We start from the raw sequence: 16,897 nt of genomic DNA, 5'->3' as shown, positions 1-16,897 counted from the left end.
ATACAAACCTCTGTATCATTTATTTATACTCTATATCCAATATTTCCATAATTTAATTTAAAATTAAAAATGTGAAGAGATATATGCACAAAGGTGCTCATTCTTGCTTTATTTACAGTAAAAAAGAAAAATTGGGCCATGCTTTTCAACGTTTGCTCAATAGTATAATGGTTAAAAAATTATGAGCTTTCACATATGATGAAACATCTCAGGTATTTAAAAGTATTGTTTATAGAGAATTGCTATCAGTTTGGAGATGCAAACCAGTGAGATGCAAAAAATATTTTGATAGAATGCTTTCAACCATTTAAAAAACTTGCTGAAAAATGACACACATTTTAAAATGTTTACAGAAACTAAAATGGTATAATAGACATTACTTATGGGTGGTAGGATTAAAGATGATACAATCCCCTCTGCCCTTGGTATACCTGGTTCTCTAGTTTTCTACAGTTTACTCCTTTTAAGGAGAGAAAAACATTAAACATATTTCATGATATAGGGCCATACAGTTAAAAACATTTCTCCATGCTAGTTATTAATAACTTCATCTTTTACTTAATTCTTTGTTTTTTTAAACTGTGAAATATTTTAAACATGAAATATAGATGATAATTTACAATATTTTTGTGCTCTTAAACCCAGATTTGTGTAGATATTTAATAGTTTAATGACAGATGTTAACATGTTTTCAAAGAGGAATTAAATATGCAGATAAAATTAATGCAATCGTACGATCTTCTCCTTTCTCACAACTCAGGATTTACCATCATTCTAAACTGTAATATGTGTATGTTTGTGCTTAAACTATATATTATATATCCATTGAATGTTTTGAACTTCCAATAAATAACTGTCGTATCACATGTAATTTTTTGAAGTTTACTTTTATTACATGTTTCGAGATTTATCAAGATGAATATGTGAAGTTCTAATTTGTTATTTTCACTTCTGTATTAATGTTTTGAGTAAATGCACAAGTTTATCCATTCCCCTATTAGTAGCTATTTGTGTTTATTTGTTTGTACACTTCTCTTTACTTACATTTGGAAGAGTTCTTTAGTTTATATAGCCAGAAGTGGAATTGCTGGGTCATAAAGCATGTATACTTTCAACCTTACCACTGTTGCCCAAGTGGCTTCCAGAATGTTTATACCAGTGTTATGTTTCTCCCCAGAAATATCTCCTTGCCAATCAGACTTGTTAGTTTTTTGCAAATCTAGTGGATATAACATGGTATCTCATAGAGTTTTAATTGGCATTTCTTTGGTTGAATAATTTTTCAGTGTTTATAATTAGTGTGTCTTCTTTCTGCTGTGAATTACCTAGGTTTCTTTGAGGTTTATGCTTTTTGTATTATTTTTTAAAAATCCTTCACTGTACAATTATCTTAAAGATGCTGTCTTTTATTTTCCGAATTTTAAAATTGACTTCTTTTCTATCTCTGTGAAAGTTTAGTCCTAGTATTGACTCTTTTGGGATTTAGGTTTTTTTTGATTACTCTTCTTGAGTCCCTTTTGAGGCTAAAAATTGTCTATTTCTTCATTGTTTTTTAATTTATTACCATACTATTTATAATGTCTTCTTGTAATTTTACAACTTCTGCTATGTTTAATTTTTTTCTCCTTTTACATTTGTAAAATTATTTTGTATGCAGTATGTTTTCCATATTAGTCTTCTCTAGATTAGTCTTAGAGGTTTGCATCTTAGTATTTTAAAAGAATGGGCTTCTAATTTTTCTGTTTTTATCATTGATTTCATCTTTATAGTTTCCTTCCTTTTACTTGTGTTAATTCTGTTTCTGATTTTTTGAAACAGAACATTGTATGTGTATGTGTGTTAGTCGCTCAGTCATGTCTGATTCTTTGTGACCTCATGGACTTCAGCACGCCAGGCTTCTCTGTCCATGGAATTCTCCAGGCAAGAATACTGGAGTGGATTGCCATTCCCTTCTCCAGAGGATCTTCCCGACCAAAGGATCGAACCCTGGTCTCCTGCATCACCAGCGATTCTTTACCATTTGAGCTATAGGGACATTAATTTCCATTTTTTAAAACCATACATATATTTCTTCTAGCTACATTAACTGCTTCCCATAAATTTTTTTCCCTTAAGTTTTAAAATGTACTTGTTTGTCCTTTTTTATAATACATCACACTATATAGAATTTACTTCTAAATGTTTTATTATTTCCATTATTATTTCTTCAAGTCCTGAGCTAGTTTAGATTATTTTGACTCCCAAATTACATTGAACTTTTTTGTTGGTGGTGTCTCTATGATGTCTTAATTTTATTGTATCTGACTACTGTCAGATTTTGTGGTCTGTGTAAGATCAATGTCATGTTTATTAAGATTTTTTATGCATTACCATATGCCCAGTTTTTCTATCACATTGATTGTGATGTTCATTGATTTAAAATATTTCAGATGCTGTAGTTAATAACTGTAAGGTCATAAACTGGTCTGTTATATCAAATTTGTTGATTATTCCCAGATCTTTCTTCTCATTAAAGTTTTACTTGTCACTTCAGAGTTATGTTAAAACCTCCTATTATAATTGGTATTTTTCAGTTTCTAGCTTGCAATTTTGTTAATCTTGTCATTGTGATTTTAATTTGCATTTTCTTAATGAGTAATAATGTCAGCCAGATTTTCATGTGCTTGATAGTCATTTGTATATCTTATTTGGAGAAATACCTATTCAAGTTTTTTGCTCATTTTTGAATTGGGTTATTATATTTGTCTTTTGAGTTATGAGTTTCTTACATATTTTGGATACTAGACTCCTAGTGAATACATTATTGGCAAATATTTTCTCCCATTCTGTGGGTTTGTTCACTTTCATGATAGTGTCCTTAGATGCACAAAATATTTCCTTTGATGAAGTTCAGTTTATCTATTTGTTCCTCTAGCTTCTTGTGTTTTTGGTGTAAGGTCTGAGAAACCATTATCTAATCCACTATCATGAAGATGTACACCTATGCTTTCTTCTGAAAATTTTAGTTTAGCCCTTATCTAGGAGGTCATTAATGCACTTTTAGTTAATATTTTTGTATGGTACGTGGTAGGAGTCCACAGTTTCGTTTTTTTAGTGTGTTGATATCCAGTTGTCACAGCACCATTGTTGAAAAGATTGTTCTTTCTTCATTGAATTATCTTGGTACTTGTGTCAAACATGAATTGACTATAAATGTGAGGGAATTTTCCTAGAGTCTAAATTCTGTTTCATTGACCTATATATTTTATTTCTATGCATAGTCTTGATTAATTTGTAGTAAGTTTTGAATTTGGGAATTGTCTGCCTCTATTGCCTTGTAGGAGTTCTGTGGTTTCAGGTCTTACATTTAGATCTTTAATCCATTTTGAGTTTTTTTTTGTATATGATGTTAGAAGATACTGTTTACATTCTTTATATGTAGCCGTCCAGTTTTCCCAGTGACACTTATTGACGGGACTGTCCTTTCTCAATTGTATAGCTTTGCTTCCCTTGTCGTAGACTCATTGATCCATTGAATGAGTTTACTTTTGGACTCTGTTCTGTTTTGGACATTGATTTTTGTGCTGGTTACATGTTGTTTTGATTATTGTAGCGCATTCTGAAATCTTGGTATGTGATAAGATTTAGGATTATTCTTGTTCTTTGAAAAATGTCATGGTATTTGGTTCATTTAAATAATTTCTATTTAAATATAGTCTCTGGTGATTCATCATATTTTCCCCCTAACTTTTAAAATTTATTTTTGGCTATGCTAAGTCTCAGTTGCTTCATGTGGGCTTTCTCCAGTTGTGGCGAGTGTGAGCCACTCTCCAGTTGTGATGCATGGGCTTCTCGTTGTGGTGGTTTCTCGCTGTGGAGAATGGGCTCCAGGGTACACAGCCTTCAGTAGGGATCTAAAGCCAAGGTACATGGGCTTAGTTGGCCTGCAGCATGTAGAATCTTCCCAGACCAGGGATTGAACCCATGTCCTTTGCATTGGCAGGTGGATTCTTAACCACTGGACCACTAACAAAATCTGATTTGTCATTCTTATACTTCTCTTTTGTTCTTTAGACATGGCTCCTTTTATTTCTTTGAACATGCTTAATATAGGGTTTTAATCTTGTGAACCTTGAAAATCAGGTTCTCTCCCTTGTTCAGGATTTTTTTTGTTATTGCTGTTTGTTGTTTATTTCATGACTTCTCAACTAATTTTGTAAAGTTTGTGTTCTTTGTCATGCATGGTCACTGATTTCTCTGCTTGGTTAGTTTATTGGTCAGCTAATGATTAACCACAGATTCCTTAAATGCCTGGAATTCTTAAGTCTTCCAATCTTTACTGAGGTTTCTTTGTGCATGTTAGGACATATCTTGAGGAGTCAGCCAGGTAATTTAGAGTTGTGACCCCTAATTTGTGTAAGCCTCAAAGTTAGTAAGAAGTGAGTGCTAGGGCCTTCTCAACTCTTTTCTATCCCTTTGCACAACCCCAGAAATGTATACAACCATGCAGCTTCTAGATTCCTTTGAATGTGTTGCAGTCTTTCATATCCTTTATGAACATCTCATTCCACAGGTTTTCCTTTAAGTTTTTTGTTAAAGTTTTTCTTTATTGTTTGACCCAACTCTTATTTACCCTTAAGACAGCCTCAGTGTTAAACACCTTATTCCTGGTTATTTTTGAGAAACACCCTTAGCTAAAAGGCAGTTCACAGTAGGCAAGGTTTCAGTCAGGTCAAAGAAACACAGAATTGTTAGTGGGATCTTCTTAGAAATTGCAAGAGTTCAAAGAATGACAGTTATGTAGAAATGAGGCTTTGAAGGTGCTCCAACCCCTTTTTTGTCCCCTTTAGAGGCTACCAGATTTCTGTAATCACAGTGATTATGGGACATTTGTTGCCATGTCTACTGAAGAACTGGAAAGTAGACGGGATTAGAATAAGTAACAGTAAAACACAACTGAGATTGAGCCAAAAAATACTCCCCAGATCAGTGCAAACCATTTTTATATTTCCGTATTACTGAAATAGTTGATTCTTGACAGTTTTTTTGCCAGTGTTCTTGTTGTTCTAGAAGGGGGGATTTTCAAAGGTCCTTAACTTCCTGGTTTTGCTTATATTACCTGGTTATAGAATTTGGAAATACAGATTGACAGCTGCTTTCCTTAGAAATCTTGAAGATTTTATTCCATAGTATCCTGACCTCTGTTGTCATTTTCTAAAGTCTTCTGTCAATCTAAATAAGCTGTCTTTTTTAATTCCCATTGCAGCAAAAAAGTTTTATTTGCCTTTTGTTTCTACAGTTTTACTATAATTTGTCTGTGTTTGGATTTCTTTTGATTTATTTTTACTTGCACATTTTCTTTTTATCTTTTTAAGAAAATCACATCTTTTATTTTCTGCAGAATGAATCCGTATTTTTTGTCATTGCAGTTTTCTTCATTTTCTTTTGAAACTTTAGTAGATGTATTTTGGTCTTTCCTGTTTTGTCCTACATGTCTTCTTAATATCTTTGCTATTTCTCTCCTTTTAATCTTTATTGTAGTTTCTTTCATTCTGTCTCCCAGTTCATTAATTATCTCTTCAGTATCGTCTAATCTCTTGTGTATCAATGTAGTGTGTTTGTTTTGGTAATTGTTTATTTAGCTCTTGTATTTGATTTGATTTTTGTATACCTCTTCTCCCATTAATACTGTACTTTTCTCTTTTTATACTTGGTATTCCTTTTCATATCTTTATCATCTTAGCATCTCTTTCATACTGTTCTCTCTTAGGGTATCACCTTTTCAATTATATGCTTAATATTATTCATTTCCTTGTGTAGTTACTAATATTTAGTTTGAATTCATTATTGGTGAATATTGTGTTTTCTGTGATGGTCCTTTGCCCCCTAGGGTGTGAAAGTTCCTCCCAAAATGAGTTTTGGTTTAGTTTGTGCGTTTGCCCAAGATCTTTATGCATGAGCAACCAGTTTTTATGTTAACTCTTTGCCTTCAGGCTCTCATATTTCAGATTATATTTGAGGCTCATAAGCATATGGGAAGTCTTCAGTTTTTTGCACTTTCACGAATCTCTCCTTTTTTATTGCCCACCCCAGGCCCAGGTTAGATCTAAGGCAAACTCTCATGGTATATCCTGTTATTAACGAGCAGACGTTTTCTAGTTCTCTTCATACACTTGATAGCCCTTTTGTAGCCCCAGCTTTGTGTAGGATTTCAAGTCCAGATCCTGGTTCTCGTGGGCTGGATACCATGTCTCTTTGCTCATGCAGATTAAAATGTCAGCCAAGTCAGTAACTTCCTGAGCCACTACTATGAATAATCTATATATCTGGAATATAGACATCTCCTTTTCTTTCTTACTAATTGTAACTTTTAAAAGCTTTTTTCCTTTATTATTTTTTATGTGTTTTAGTATGTGTAGCAACTTTGTCCGCAAGGTAGCTAGCAACAGTTACACTTGTGCTTTATCCCTGCAAGATTAGGAGTATTTCTTTATTTCTTTTTAACTTTAATTTATTAAAAACTTAAAACAGTTGATATTTATTGATTGAACAAGGTATTGTATTAGGTTTTTCACATGTATAATGTCATGTAATTTACAAGAAAATGAGAAAATTCCTTTTCAGCAGATGAGAAAATTAAAGTTTAAGGGATTATAAACAGTTTGTCAAAAATTACAGAAATAGTGAGTGGTGGAGCTAGATCCAAATTGAGGTCTGTCAGACTCTAAATTTGATTTCAGTTGTTTTGTTATTTGGCAGTTAGGAAAAATTATGGTAAGACTTACCTAGTAACTCTTTGTTTATAAAAGTATTCTGGTGGCCCAAGTATGTAATTGTCCATTGTTTTGTTTGTTTTTTTTTTAAGAATTCTCTGGTCTTTGAATTTTTCCATTGGAAACTTTTCCAGTACTGTTGAGGTAGAGTGAACAATTTGCCATAGGTTTTGATCCATAAATATGACTTGTAGGTGTGATTGGAATACAGAAGTAAGATTATAGTACATCTAAAAAGGACCTTTGAGTACTGTCATATTAAAAGATGTTTGCTTTTCAATTAGCAGAAATGTCTAATACATATGTGTAAAAATAGAACAGGTAGTTTTGAATAGGTAGCAAACTTTTGGTCAATAACTTAGTCATAAGAAATAATATGTAGATAAGAGGGGAATGGTTGACTGTAAGAAATTGTTCCTGAGGAACACAAACTCAGAGGGGTCTGACCTACCTTTTTTTTTCCCCTTCTTTTTTTTTTATGACCACTTTTGTGCTGTAGGTACAAAATGATTTAATTACCTACAGCACCTAAAATATTTACTATCTGGTTCAGTTCAGTAAAAGTTTATTAATTATTCTTATAAAGTAAACCCCAATGAAAATGATTTTATTTTATTTGTCCATAAAAAATGGGGAAAACTTTTCAAGCTTTGGCTGGTAACTTGTCACTTGTTTCCATGGTCAGCACATAAAGCTCCACCGTGGGCTGCTATACTAAAGTAGAGAAGATTCTAGCCATATAATGAGCCTTTTTAATTGCAAAAGGCTGAGCTAAAGACTATCCTGAGTTTAATCAGACTAATTGAAAGCCCCAACCAAATTCTTTTCTCCTAGTTTTTTGTTTTTTGGCCATTCTGTTTAGCTGTAAAGCACAGTTAGCATCAAATGAAGTTCATTGTGACCTCAGGCAAAGGGAGGCAGCCACAGGTGGAAGTGCTAGAAATAAACTTGGTGTCAGTCTCAGGGGAAACTGTGTGTCTAACAAGAAGAGGAACTTGTCTGTTCAGTTGAGTTCTTTGCTGACTTTTTGTACTCTGATCCCATGTTTTAAAAAATATGCAGGATTTTAATTCTTTTGAGTTCATTTTCAAACCAATAGCTGTTTTTTTCAGCAAACATTTTTTTTTGACTGTTTCTATAAATATACATGCCCCAGTGTTGGTGTTATGTTTGTTTTTCTTTTGGCCAGCTGTTGAGGTTAAATTGGTTCATGTAGCACACACTAATTTTTTTAATACTTTTATTTATTAATTAATTTTGGCTCTGTTGGGTCTTTATGCTGTGCTGGCTTTTCTTTTCTTTTTTTTCTGGCTTTTCTTCAGTTGCGATGAAAGGTGGCTACTCTCTGGTTGTGGTAGAATGGACTTCTCATTCCAGTGCCTTCTCTTGTTGTGGAGCATGGTCTCTAGGGTGCACGGACTTCAGTAGTTACAGCACATGGGCTCGGTAGTTTCGGCTCCCAGGCTCTCTAGAGCAAGGGCTCGATAGCTGTGGCCCACGGGCTTAGTTGCTCCATGGTATATGGGATCTTCCCAGAACATGGATAGAACCCGTGTTTCCTGCATTGGCAGGCAGATTCTTTACCACTGAGCCTCTAGTGAAGTTACAGGCATTTAAGTTCAATGTCAGATCTTCAGATACCTTCTACACATTACTATTTTGATCAGAATATTTTAGCTCCTGAAAAGTGCTACAAAAGCATGAATTAAAGTACATATTTTTCTCTGATGTCTCAAAATACTCTTGATAGCTTTCCTGCCAAATTAGAACTTTTGAAAGCCGTCAGTATTAGAACACTCTGACCACTGGGTGTCAAATAGGTACTGAATTTTGGAGAGTTGTCTTCATTGTGACTTTATATCTGAGTTGTACTAATGGGGGTTTACTTCCCTTTGAGAGAGCTACACGGCAGTTCTAATGACACTGGTATCAGTGGTTAGAAGGATGAAGGAAGAAGATGGAAGCAATGCAAGCCTTAGGTAAAAGAATTATACTTGCCTCCTTTTGAGGCAATGGGCTAAAGTACCACCAAGACTTGGGTCCGTGTGTCAGAGTCAAGGCCAGAGAAAACTTTCTACATACCCATTCAGAGTAGGGTGATGGGGCTGCCATCCCTGCTGCTTTAGAATTTATCTCATTTTACAATTCTTGCTTTAATGGAAAGATAACAAATTGCGCTTTGAGTCAGAGAGTCTGAGAAAGGAAGATAAACTTTACTAAGTATTGTCATAGCCTGAATGAGAAGTTGAGTGCTAAGGGGGCCCCTGTAAGGTGGTCAGGGCTCCAAGAGTTTGTCCCCAGCTTGACTTCTGTCAAACTGTCTTTATGACAAGGATGTTTTTTCCTACCCATTGTGAGCGTTTTATCCTCAAGACACTAAATGCTTTCATCAGTGTCTGCTTGTGAAGAGGAAGTTGTTGGAGTTTTGCCCAGTTTGGCTACAAGTAGGGTAGGAAGAGATGTCGGAAAGTGAGCCAAAGTGCACTTGACCGGACCGTGTTTACCTCACATGTGCTGTGTCATGATAAGGATGGGGGGATTGGTAAAAACTGTCATGCTCCATAGGTGCCTTTTCTAGTGAAGGGTAAACTGTAAAAAAGGGAAATTGATCAATAATGCAGATGTAAAGGCAGGCTATTTGTATATCATCAGGCTGTCAGCATGTAGTTTCACAATTTTGCTCCCAACCATATTTTGTTGGAAATAGGAAATAGCTTAAAGAACCATAAAATTGAATTGTTGGTTAGAAGGAAATTTAAAAACTTTAAAATGAAACTCTCTTTTATCTGATTATTATTCACACTAACACATTCATTCATTCCCCCAACACACACACACATATATTTTTCTCTTTGGTAAAGCCCTTACATGACAGATAAAGCTCCACCTGGTCTTTCAACACTGACCATTTCCTCTCCTGATCCGGCATTTATTCTCTACCTTGTACTTGCCTCTGTCCCTTGTGTCCTTCCTCCGCACAGAGCTCTTTCTTAGTCCTTGACAGGTTCTAGTGGCACTTCTCATTCATCCAACAGTCACATTCATCCAACATACATATAGCTGCACTTGTATGTATTGAATCAGTGAATTCTATATACTTTGCATTTTCTGTAGACACCAGCCTTATATTTGAAATTTACAAGGTATCTTATTCCATTTTGTATTTGTTCTAGTGATAATACAGTTTTTAGAAAACCAAAGAAAACGTTAACAACCAAAATGAGAGGATAATACTAATATATAAAGAATTCACATAAATCTCTAAGAACAATGTTTAAAACTGTAATAAATAGACCAAATATCTGATTAACTAATTCACAAAAGAAACTCTACTTGAAATGTCTAAAAGAGACCTGAGAAAGTGTTGATTTTTATTAGGGATCATATAAATGCAAATTTAAGCAAAATGCTACGTATGAATTTAGCTAAAATTATTTTGTACAGGAAGCAGCCTGAGAGATCTTTTATATAGTCAGTGACTCTAGACTGTATCAGTTAAAAAGATTGCTTTAGAGCCACTCAGACCTAGTTTTAAGTCTTGGATCTTCTACTTAAATGGATGACTTTTTTGCAAATTGAAGGTTACATTGTGCTTGAAAATTGTTAAGTAAGGAACTCACCTTACTTGTAGGAATTTTGTTGTTAACTTTGTTTAATTCATTCAGAAATACTTACTGAGTGCCTGTTTTGTACACCCTCTCAGGTACTGAAGATACACAGTGAACAAATTATCCCTGTCTGATGAAATTTACATCCTAATGGTAGAGACAGACAGTAAACAAACACATAAAAAAATGTACAGGATTTTGGAGTGTTGAGGGCTATCGAGGAAAATAAAGCAGGGAAGAGACCACAGGTAGTTTGTTGGCATATAAGATGATTCGGTAATTCTTTACTGAGATGGGGCCATTTCAGGAAAGATTTCAAAGTGGTAAGGGAATAAGCCATGTAGATGTCTTGGGGAAGAATGTTCCAGGCAGAGAAAATAACACAGATAAAGGAATGAAAGACTGTTGTACCTAATATGTATGAGGAGTTGCAAGTGAGTCAGTGTAGTAAAAACAAGTGAGCAAGGGAAAGATACTAAGAGAGGGGAAGCAGGACTAGATTTAAGGTCTTGGGAGTTCCAAGAAGCATGTTGGCTTACACTCAGGTGGGAAGCGATTGCCGAAAATTGCAGTCAGGGGAATGACATGAATGGCTGTTTGTTTTTTAAAATCTTTTGGCCACAAAGTGCAGCATGTGGGATCTTGGTTCCCCAACCAGGGATCAAACCCACACCCCCTGCATTAGCAGCGTGGAGTCTTAACCACTGGACTGCCAGAGAAGTCCTATGAATGTATTTTAAATGGAGGCACAGTGGTAAAGAATTTCTCCTGCCAGTGCAGAGAGATGCAGGAGACGTGGGTTCAATTCCTTGGTCAGGAAGATCCCCTGTGGAAGGCAATAGCAACCCACTCCAGTATTCTTGCCTTGATAGAGGAGACTGGTGGGCTCCAGTCCATGGGGTTGCAAAGAGTTGGACACGACTGAGCATACAGCATATATTGCTCTTGCATTTAGAACAGACTATACTATGGGAGCAGGGAGACTAGTTAGGAAATTTGAGTAATTGAATAGGGGTGGTGGTGACATGAACTAGGGTGGTAGGTTAAGGAAGGGTGAAGACAAAGAACTTCTTAGCCTGTATGCATTTTCAAGATAGGTAAATATTGGGAATGGGAGGAAGAATCATAGATTACCTTAAGTTTGTGGGCTTGAACAGTGGAACGATAGGTTGCTGTTAACCAAGGTAATGTATAAAGTGCTTATTAGCTTGCAGTGTGGCACCTAGATGCTCTGTAAAGGGTGATTCTCTTCTCCAAAATTTAGGGTAAAAATGAAAGACTTTTCTTTTCTCTAATATGCTTCTACCTGCATAAGTGAGTAGAATATTGCACCAAATAATCAGGTAATAAATTACACATTTAGCTGGCACTTTGGAGTTCTATAAAGTACTCTATTTGTTGGCCAAGATATTTATCCTCTAACTGGAGGTGGAACTAATATTTTTTTATATGACCCATACAATAGTGACAAGAGTATCAATGGTAATAAAACTTTTTTTAAAATTCAAAGAAAAAAGAATTCTGTCAACCTTTCATTTAATGGATGCATAGATCTGTGACTCTATATCCCTTTTCTTCTTTTCAGGATGCTACCTTACGGCTGCTTAGCAACAGGAGACCGCTCTGGCCTCATTGAAGTTGTGAGCACCTCTGAAACAATTGCTGACATTCAGCTGAACAGTAGCAATGTTGCTGCAGCAGCAGCCTTCAACAAAGATGCCCTTCTGAACTGGCTTAAAGAATACAATTCTGGGTTCGTGTGTTTTTGTTTGTCTTCTGAACAAACTGTCAAACAAATAACTATTCTCTCAGCTAGACTCATCAGTGTCCTAGAGGAAATATTAATATTATCTATTGCTTCATTTCTGGTTAGATCAAAATGATAAACAGGCCTTCCTAGAGTCTAACAGATTAGCATTGAATTGTACTTCATCTAGATAAAATTTCAGAGCCGAGCAGTAGTTTAACAAACCTAAGAGTTTAAGTATTTAACGAGTAACATATAACTTTTTAAGTGCATGAACTTCTGTAATTATGGGAATGTATGAACTTAAGTAAATTTTCAGTAGATTTTTACAGTAGAAGTAAATGAGTTTGTCAAGTGGTCTCTCCAAACTGAAAAATACAGTGCTAGAAATTCTGTTGTGCTGTGTGTGCTTAGTCATTCAGTCGTGTCCAACTCTTTGTAACTCCAGAGAACTGCCAGGCTCCTCTGTTCATGAGATTCTCCAGGCAAGAATACTGGAGTGAGTTGCCATTCCCTCCTCCAGGGGATCTTCCCAGCCCACGGATTGAACCCAGGTCTCCCACATTGCAGGCATATGCTTTTTACCACCCGCGCCACCAGGGAAGCCGCGGAATTGTGTTATTTGTGTTATTGTGTTGTACAATCCCTAATACATAGGAAATTAATGAATTTTCAATGAGAAGGAAACACTAAAAGTATTACTGGCTTAAGACTTTGAAGTCAGACTTAAATGTTTATCATTGGCAAAATCCAGGAACTTGTATATGAGAATCAATGTTCAAATTCTGATTTAGGGCCTTGTCCCTAAAGGGTCTATGTTAGTTGTTTCTGATTTAAATCAGTGACTTAAATGATTGGAACCTCAATACTTAACTCTTAAATATGGATTTTAGTCTTTGTTCAAAACTACAAAAGTGTTCCAAAGCCCAGTATCACCAGCAAAGCTGATGGTCTCCTCTCATTACTATTCATATGAAACTACCCCCCATCCTCACTGAAACATGAGCCCCAGGACACAGCAGTTTGAACAGTTGATTTCTAGTTATCTGGTATCTGAGCCAGCCTGCTGACTCCTCTCTGCCCTGCTCCTCTGAAAGGAAACAGAAATGTGGATTGGCTCCATCCCATACCTTTGGAGACTAAAATCTTTTCTTCTGTTTTTTTCTCTCATTCAGGGATGACCTGGACCGAGCCATTGAGGAGTTTACCCTATCCTGTGCCGGCTACTGTGTAGCTTCTTATGTCCTTGGGATTGGTGACAGACATAGTGATAACATCATGGTCAAAAAAACTGGCCAGGTAAGCAGCCAGAGTCTGCAAGGACCTCAGTGATGCTGTTATATGCAGCACAGTCTCTTAATGAAACTCAGATTCTTTATGATTCTCTGAGTCATGTCTTTGGCTTTTCTTTTATTTCCCACCCCTTGTTTCATATACCATCTGCTTCATTTATATTGGTTTGTTTGCTTAAAGTTAGGTGATAACATTTATTTAAATGCTTACAAATTATTGAGGTTATTTGTAAGTGACCTAGTCCTTCAATATAAGAAATTGTATTTGGGGGACACATGTACCTGCAGATAGAGGAAGCAGGTATTATGTAGGGTGTAAAGAAAGAAAAGATTAAGAAAAGAAACAGTTGAGACAAATCCCACTTTATTTTTTCTTTTAGAATATCACATATGATCATCTGTGGGAGTAATGAGAAAGGGAGTGTGAGTAATATCATTTTGGCATAGCTTAGTAACTATACCAGGTTATTTATTATAAAGAAACTTAGTTTTGAAATAAAAGATTTCTAAATGTTCAGAGTGACTTTTATTTGTAAATCTTATATTTTAAGCAAAGAGGGATAAAATAATTTGAGATATTTTTCAGTTTAGCCATAATTCCCTGACACTAGAGGAATTCCAGAATAAAAATCTCTGGGTCACTATGTGAACTCTGACTCTCAGAGGGACCCAGAATTTTATACCTCCTTGGAGATCTGAGTAGATCTGGTTTTGGCTTTGAGAGATGAACCTTGTGTTCACACTTAAAAAAAATCCCCTCAGACTTCTGGTTAATCAGATTGAAACACAGGTTTTTCTCCATTCTTTCTTGACTCCCTTCTAATAAGATATTGAAGAATAAGAAATATGTTAGGGTCACAAATCAAACCTCAGTAAATTTCAGAAAATTGAAATTGTATCGAGCATCTTCTCCAACCACAACGCTATGAGACTATGAGACTAGATATCAATTACAAGAAAAAACCTGTAAGAAACACAAACACATAGAGATTAAACAACACATTTCTAAATTAACAACAGGTTACTGAAGAGGTCAAAAGGGAAATAAGAAAATTTCTAGAAACAAATGACAAAGAAACCACGACAACTCAAAGCAGCAAAAGGAATTCTAAGAGGGAAGTTTATAGCAATATGATCCTACCTCAAGAAACAAGGAAAACATCGAAGAGAGTAAACCTAAATTTACACCTAAAACAACTGGGAAAAGAAAAAGAAAAAAACTCCAAAATTAGTAGAAAGAAAGAAATCATAAAGATCCGAGCAGAAATAAATGAAATTGAAATGAAAAAAATAATAGTAAAGATTAATAAAACTAAAAGCAGGTTCTTTGAGAAGATAAACAATATTGACAAACCCTTAGCCAGACTCATCAATAAAAAAGAATAAAATAAAAAATAAAAAAGAGAAGAATCAAATCAACAAACTTAGAAATGAAAAAGGAGAGGTTGCAACAGACAATGCAGAAATACAAAGGATTATAAGAGATTATTATGAATAACTATAGGCAATAAAGTACATAACCTGGAAGAAATGGACAGGTTCTGAGAAAGTTCAGTTTTCCATGACCGAACCAGGAAGCAATAGAAATTATGAACAACCAAGTTACAAGCCCTGAAATTAAAGCTGTGATAAAAAAAGTCTCCCAGAACAGAAAAGCCAAGGACACGATGGCTTCACAGGAGAATTCTATCAAACATTTAGAGAAGAGCTAATGCCTGTCCTTCTAGAACTCTCTCAAAAAATTGCAGAGGAAGGAACACTTCCAGACTCATTCTAGGAGGACACCATAACCCTGATACCAAAAGCAGACAAAGACAAAACAGAAAAAGAAAACTACAGGCCAATATCACTGATGAACACAGATGCAAAAATCCTCAATAAAAGTTTAGCAAACAGAATTCAGCAACACATCAAAAAGCTCATACACCATGATCAAGTTGGGTTTACTCCAGGGGTGCAAGGATTCTTCAACATATGCAAATCAATCAATATGATACACCATGTTAACAAATTGAGAGATAAAAACCATATGATCATCTCAGTAGATGCAGGAAAAGCCTTTGACAAAATTCAGCACCCATTTATGATTAAAACTCTTCAAAAAAATGGGCATAGAAGGAACCTGCCTCAACATAGTAAAAGGCCATATATGATAAGCCTACAGCAAACATTATTCTTAGTGGTGAAAAACTTAAAGCCTTCCCCCATGATCAGGAACAGGACAAGGTGTCCACTTTCACCACTATTATTCAACATAGTTCTGGAAGTCCTAGCTACAGCAATCAGAGAAGAGAAAGAAATAAAAGGAATCCAGATTGGAAAAGAAAATGCAAAGCTCTCACTGTTTACTGATGACATGATACTGTACATAGAACCCTAAAGATAGTATAAGAAAATTACTAGAGCTGATCAGTGAATTTAGCAAAATTGCAGGATACAAAATCAATACACAGAAGTCACTTGCATTTCTATATATTAATGATGAAAAATCCGAAAGAGAAATTAAGGATTCATTCCCATTCACCATTACAACAAAAAGAATGAAATATCTAGGAATAAACTTACCTAAGGAGATGGAAGAACTGTATACAGAAATGACAATTAATTTCCAAAATATACAAGCAGTTCAAACAACTCAATACCAGAAAAACAAACAACCCAATCAAAAAGTAGGAAAAAGACCTAAACAGACATTTCTCCAAAGAAGACATAGAGATGGCAAACAAACACATGAAAAGATGCTCAACATAGCTCATTATTAGAGAAATGCAAATCAAAACTACAATGAGATATCTCCTAACACCAGTCAGAATGGCCCTCATCCAGAAGTCTACAAACAATAAATACTAGAGAGGCTGTGGAGAAAAGGGAACACTCTTGCACTGTTGGTGGGAATGTAAATTGATACAGCCATTATTTGGAAGTTGGTATGGAGATTCCTTAAAAGGACTAGGAATAAAACCACCATATAACCTAACAATCCCACTCCTATGCATATACACTGAGGAAACCAAAATTGAAAGAGACACATGTATACCATTGTTCATTGCAGCACTATTTACAACAGCTAGAACATGGAAACAACCTAGATGTCCATCGACAGATGAATGGATAAAGTTGTGGTACATATACACAATGGAATGTTACTCAGCCATAAAAAGGTACACATTTGAGTCAGTTCTAATGAGGTGGATGAACCTAGAACCTATTATGGAGGGTGAAGTGAGTCAGAAAGAGAAAGATAAATACCATATTCTAACACATATATACAGAATTTAGAAAAATGGTACTGAAGAATTTATTTACAGGGCAGTGGTGCAGAAGCAGACACAGAGAATAAACTTCTGGACATGGGGAGAGGGTAGAGGGTGAGATGTGTGGAAAGAATAACATGGAAACTTACATTGCCATATGTGAAATAGATAGCCAATGGGAATTTGCTGTTTGGCTCAGGAAAGGGCTCTGTATCAACCTAGAGGGGTAGGATGGGGAGGGAGT

At 35.4% G+C, this 16,897-nt stretch overlaps 1 protein-coding gene across 4 annotated transcripts in view; it reads left to right on the top strand.

Annotated features, from left to right (window-relative positions):
* The window catches only part of PIK3CB (phosphatidylinositol-4,5-bisphosphate 3-kinase catalytic subunit beta), a 178,951-nt gene that overhangs the window by 155,561 nt on the left and 6,493 nt on the right, over positions 1 to 16,897 (top strand). For all 4 annotated transcript variants that reach the window (XR_015148968.1, XM_086361989.1, XM_086362070.1 and 1 more), the window contains 2 exons: positions 11,946 to 12,113; positions 13,283 to 13,406. Coding sequence is in view for 3 of the 4 variants with exons in the window: in XM_086361989.1 (XP_086218115.1) it covers positions 11,946 to 12,113; positions 13,283 to 13,406 (292 nt within the window). In the remaining variant the exon portion in view is untranslated. The remainder of the gene's footprint in view (positions 1 to 11,945; positions 12,114 to 13,282; positions 13,407 to 16,897) is intronic.

The sequence above is a fragment of the Bos grunniens genome, chromosome 1 (assembly GCF_055505025.1).
Source record: "Bos grunniens cultivar Pamir isolate PY7600 chromosome 1, Bosgru_T2T1.0, whole genome shotgun sequence".
Lineage (NCBI taxonomy): Eukaryota > Metazoa > Chordata > Mammalia > Artiodactyla > Bovidae > Bos > Bos grunniens.
The sequence above is the reverse complement of the archived record's forward strand: the minus strand, read 5'-3'. Positions and strand labels throughout refer to the sequence as shown.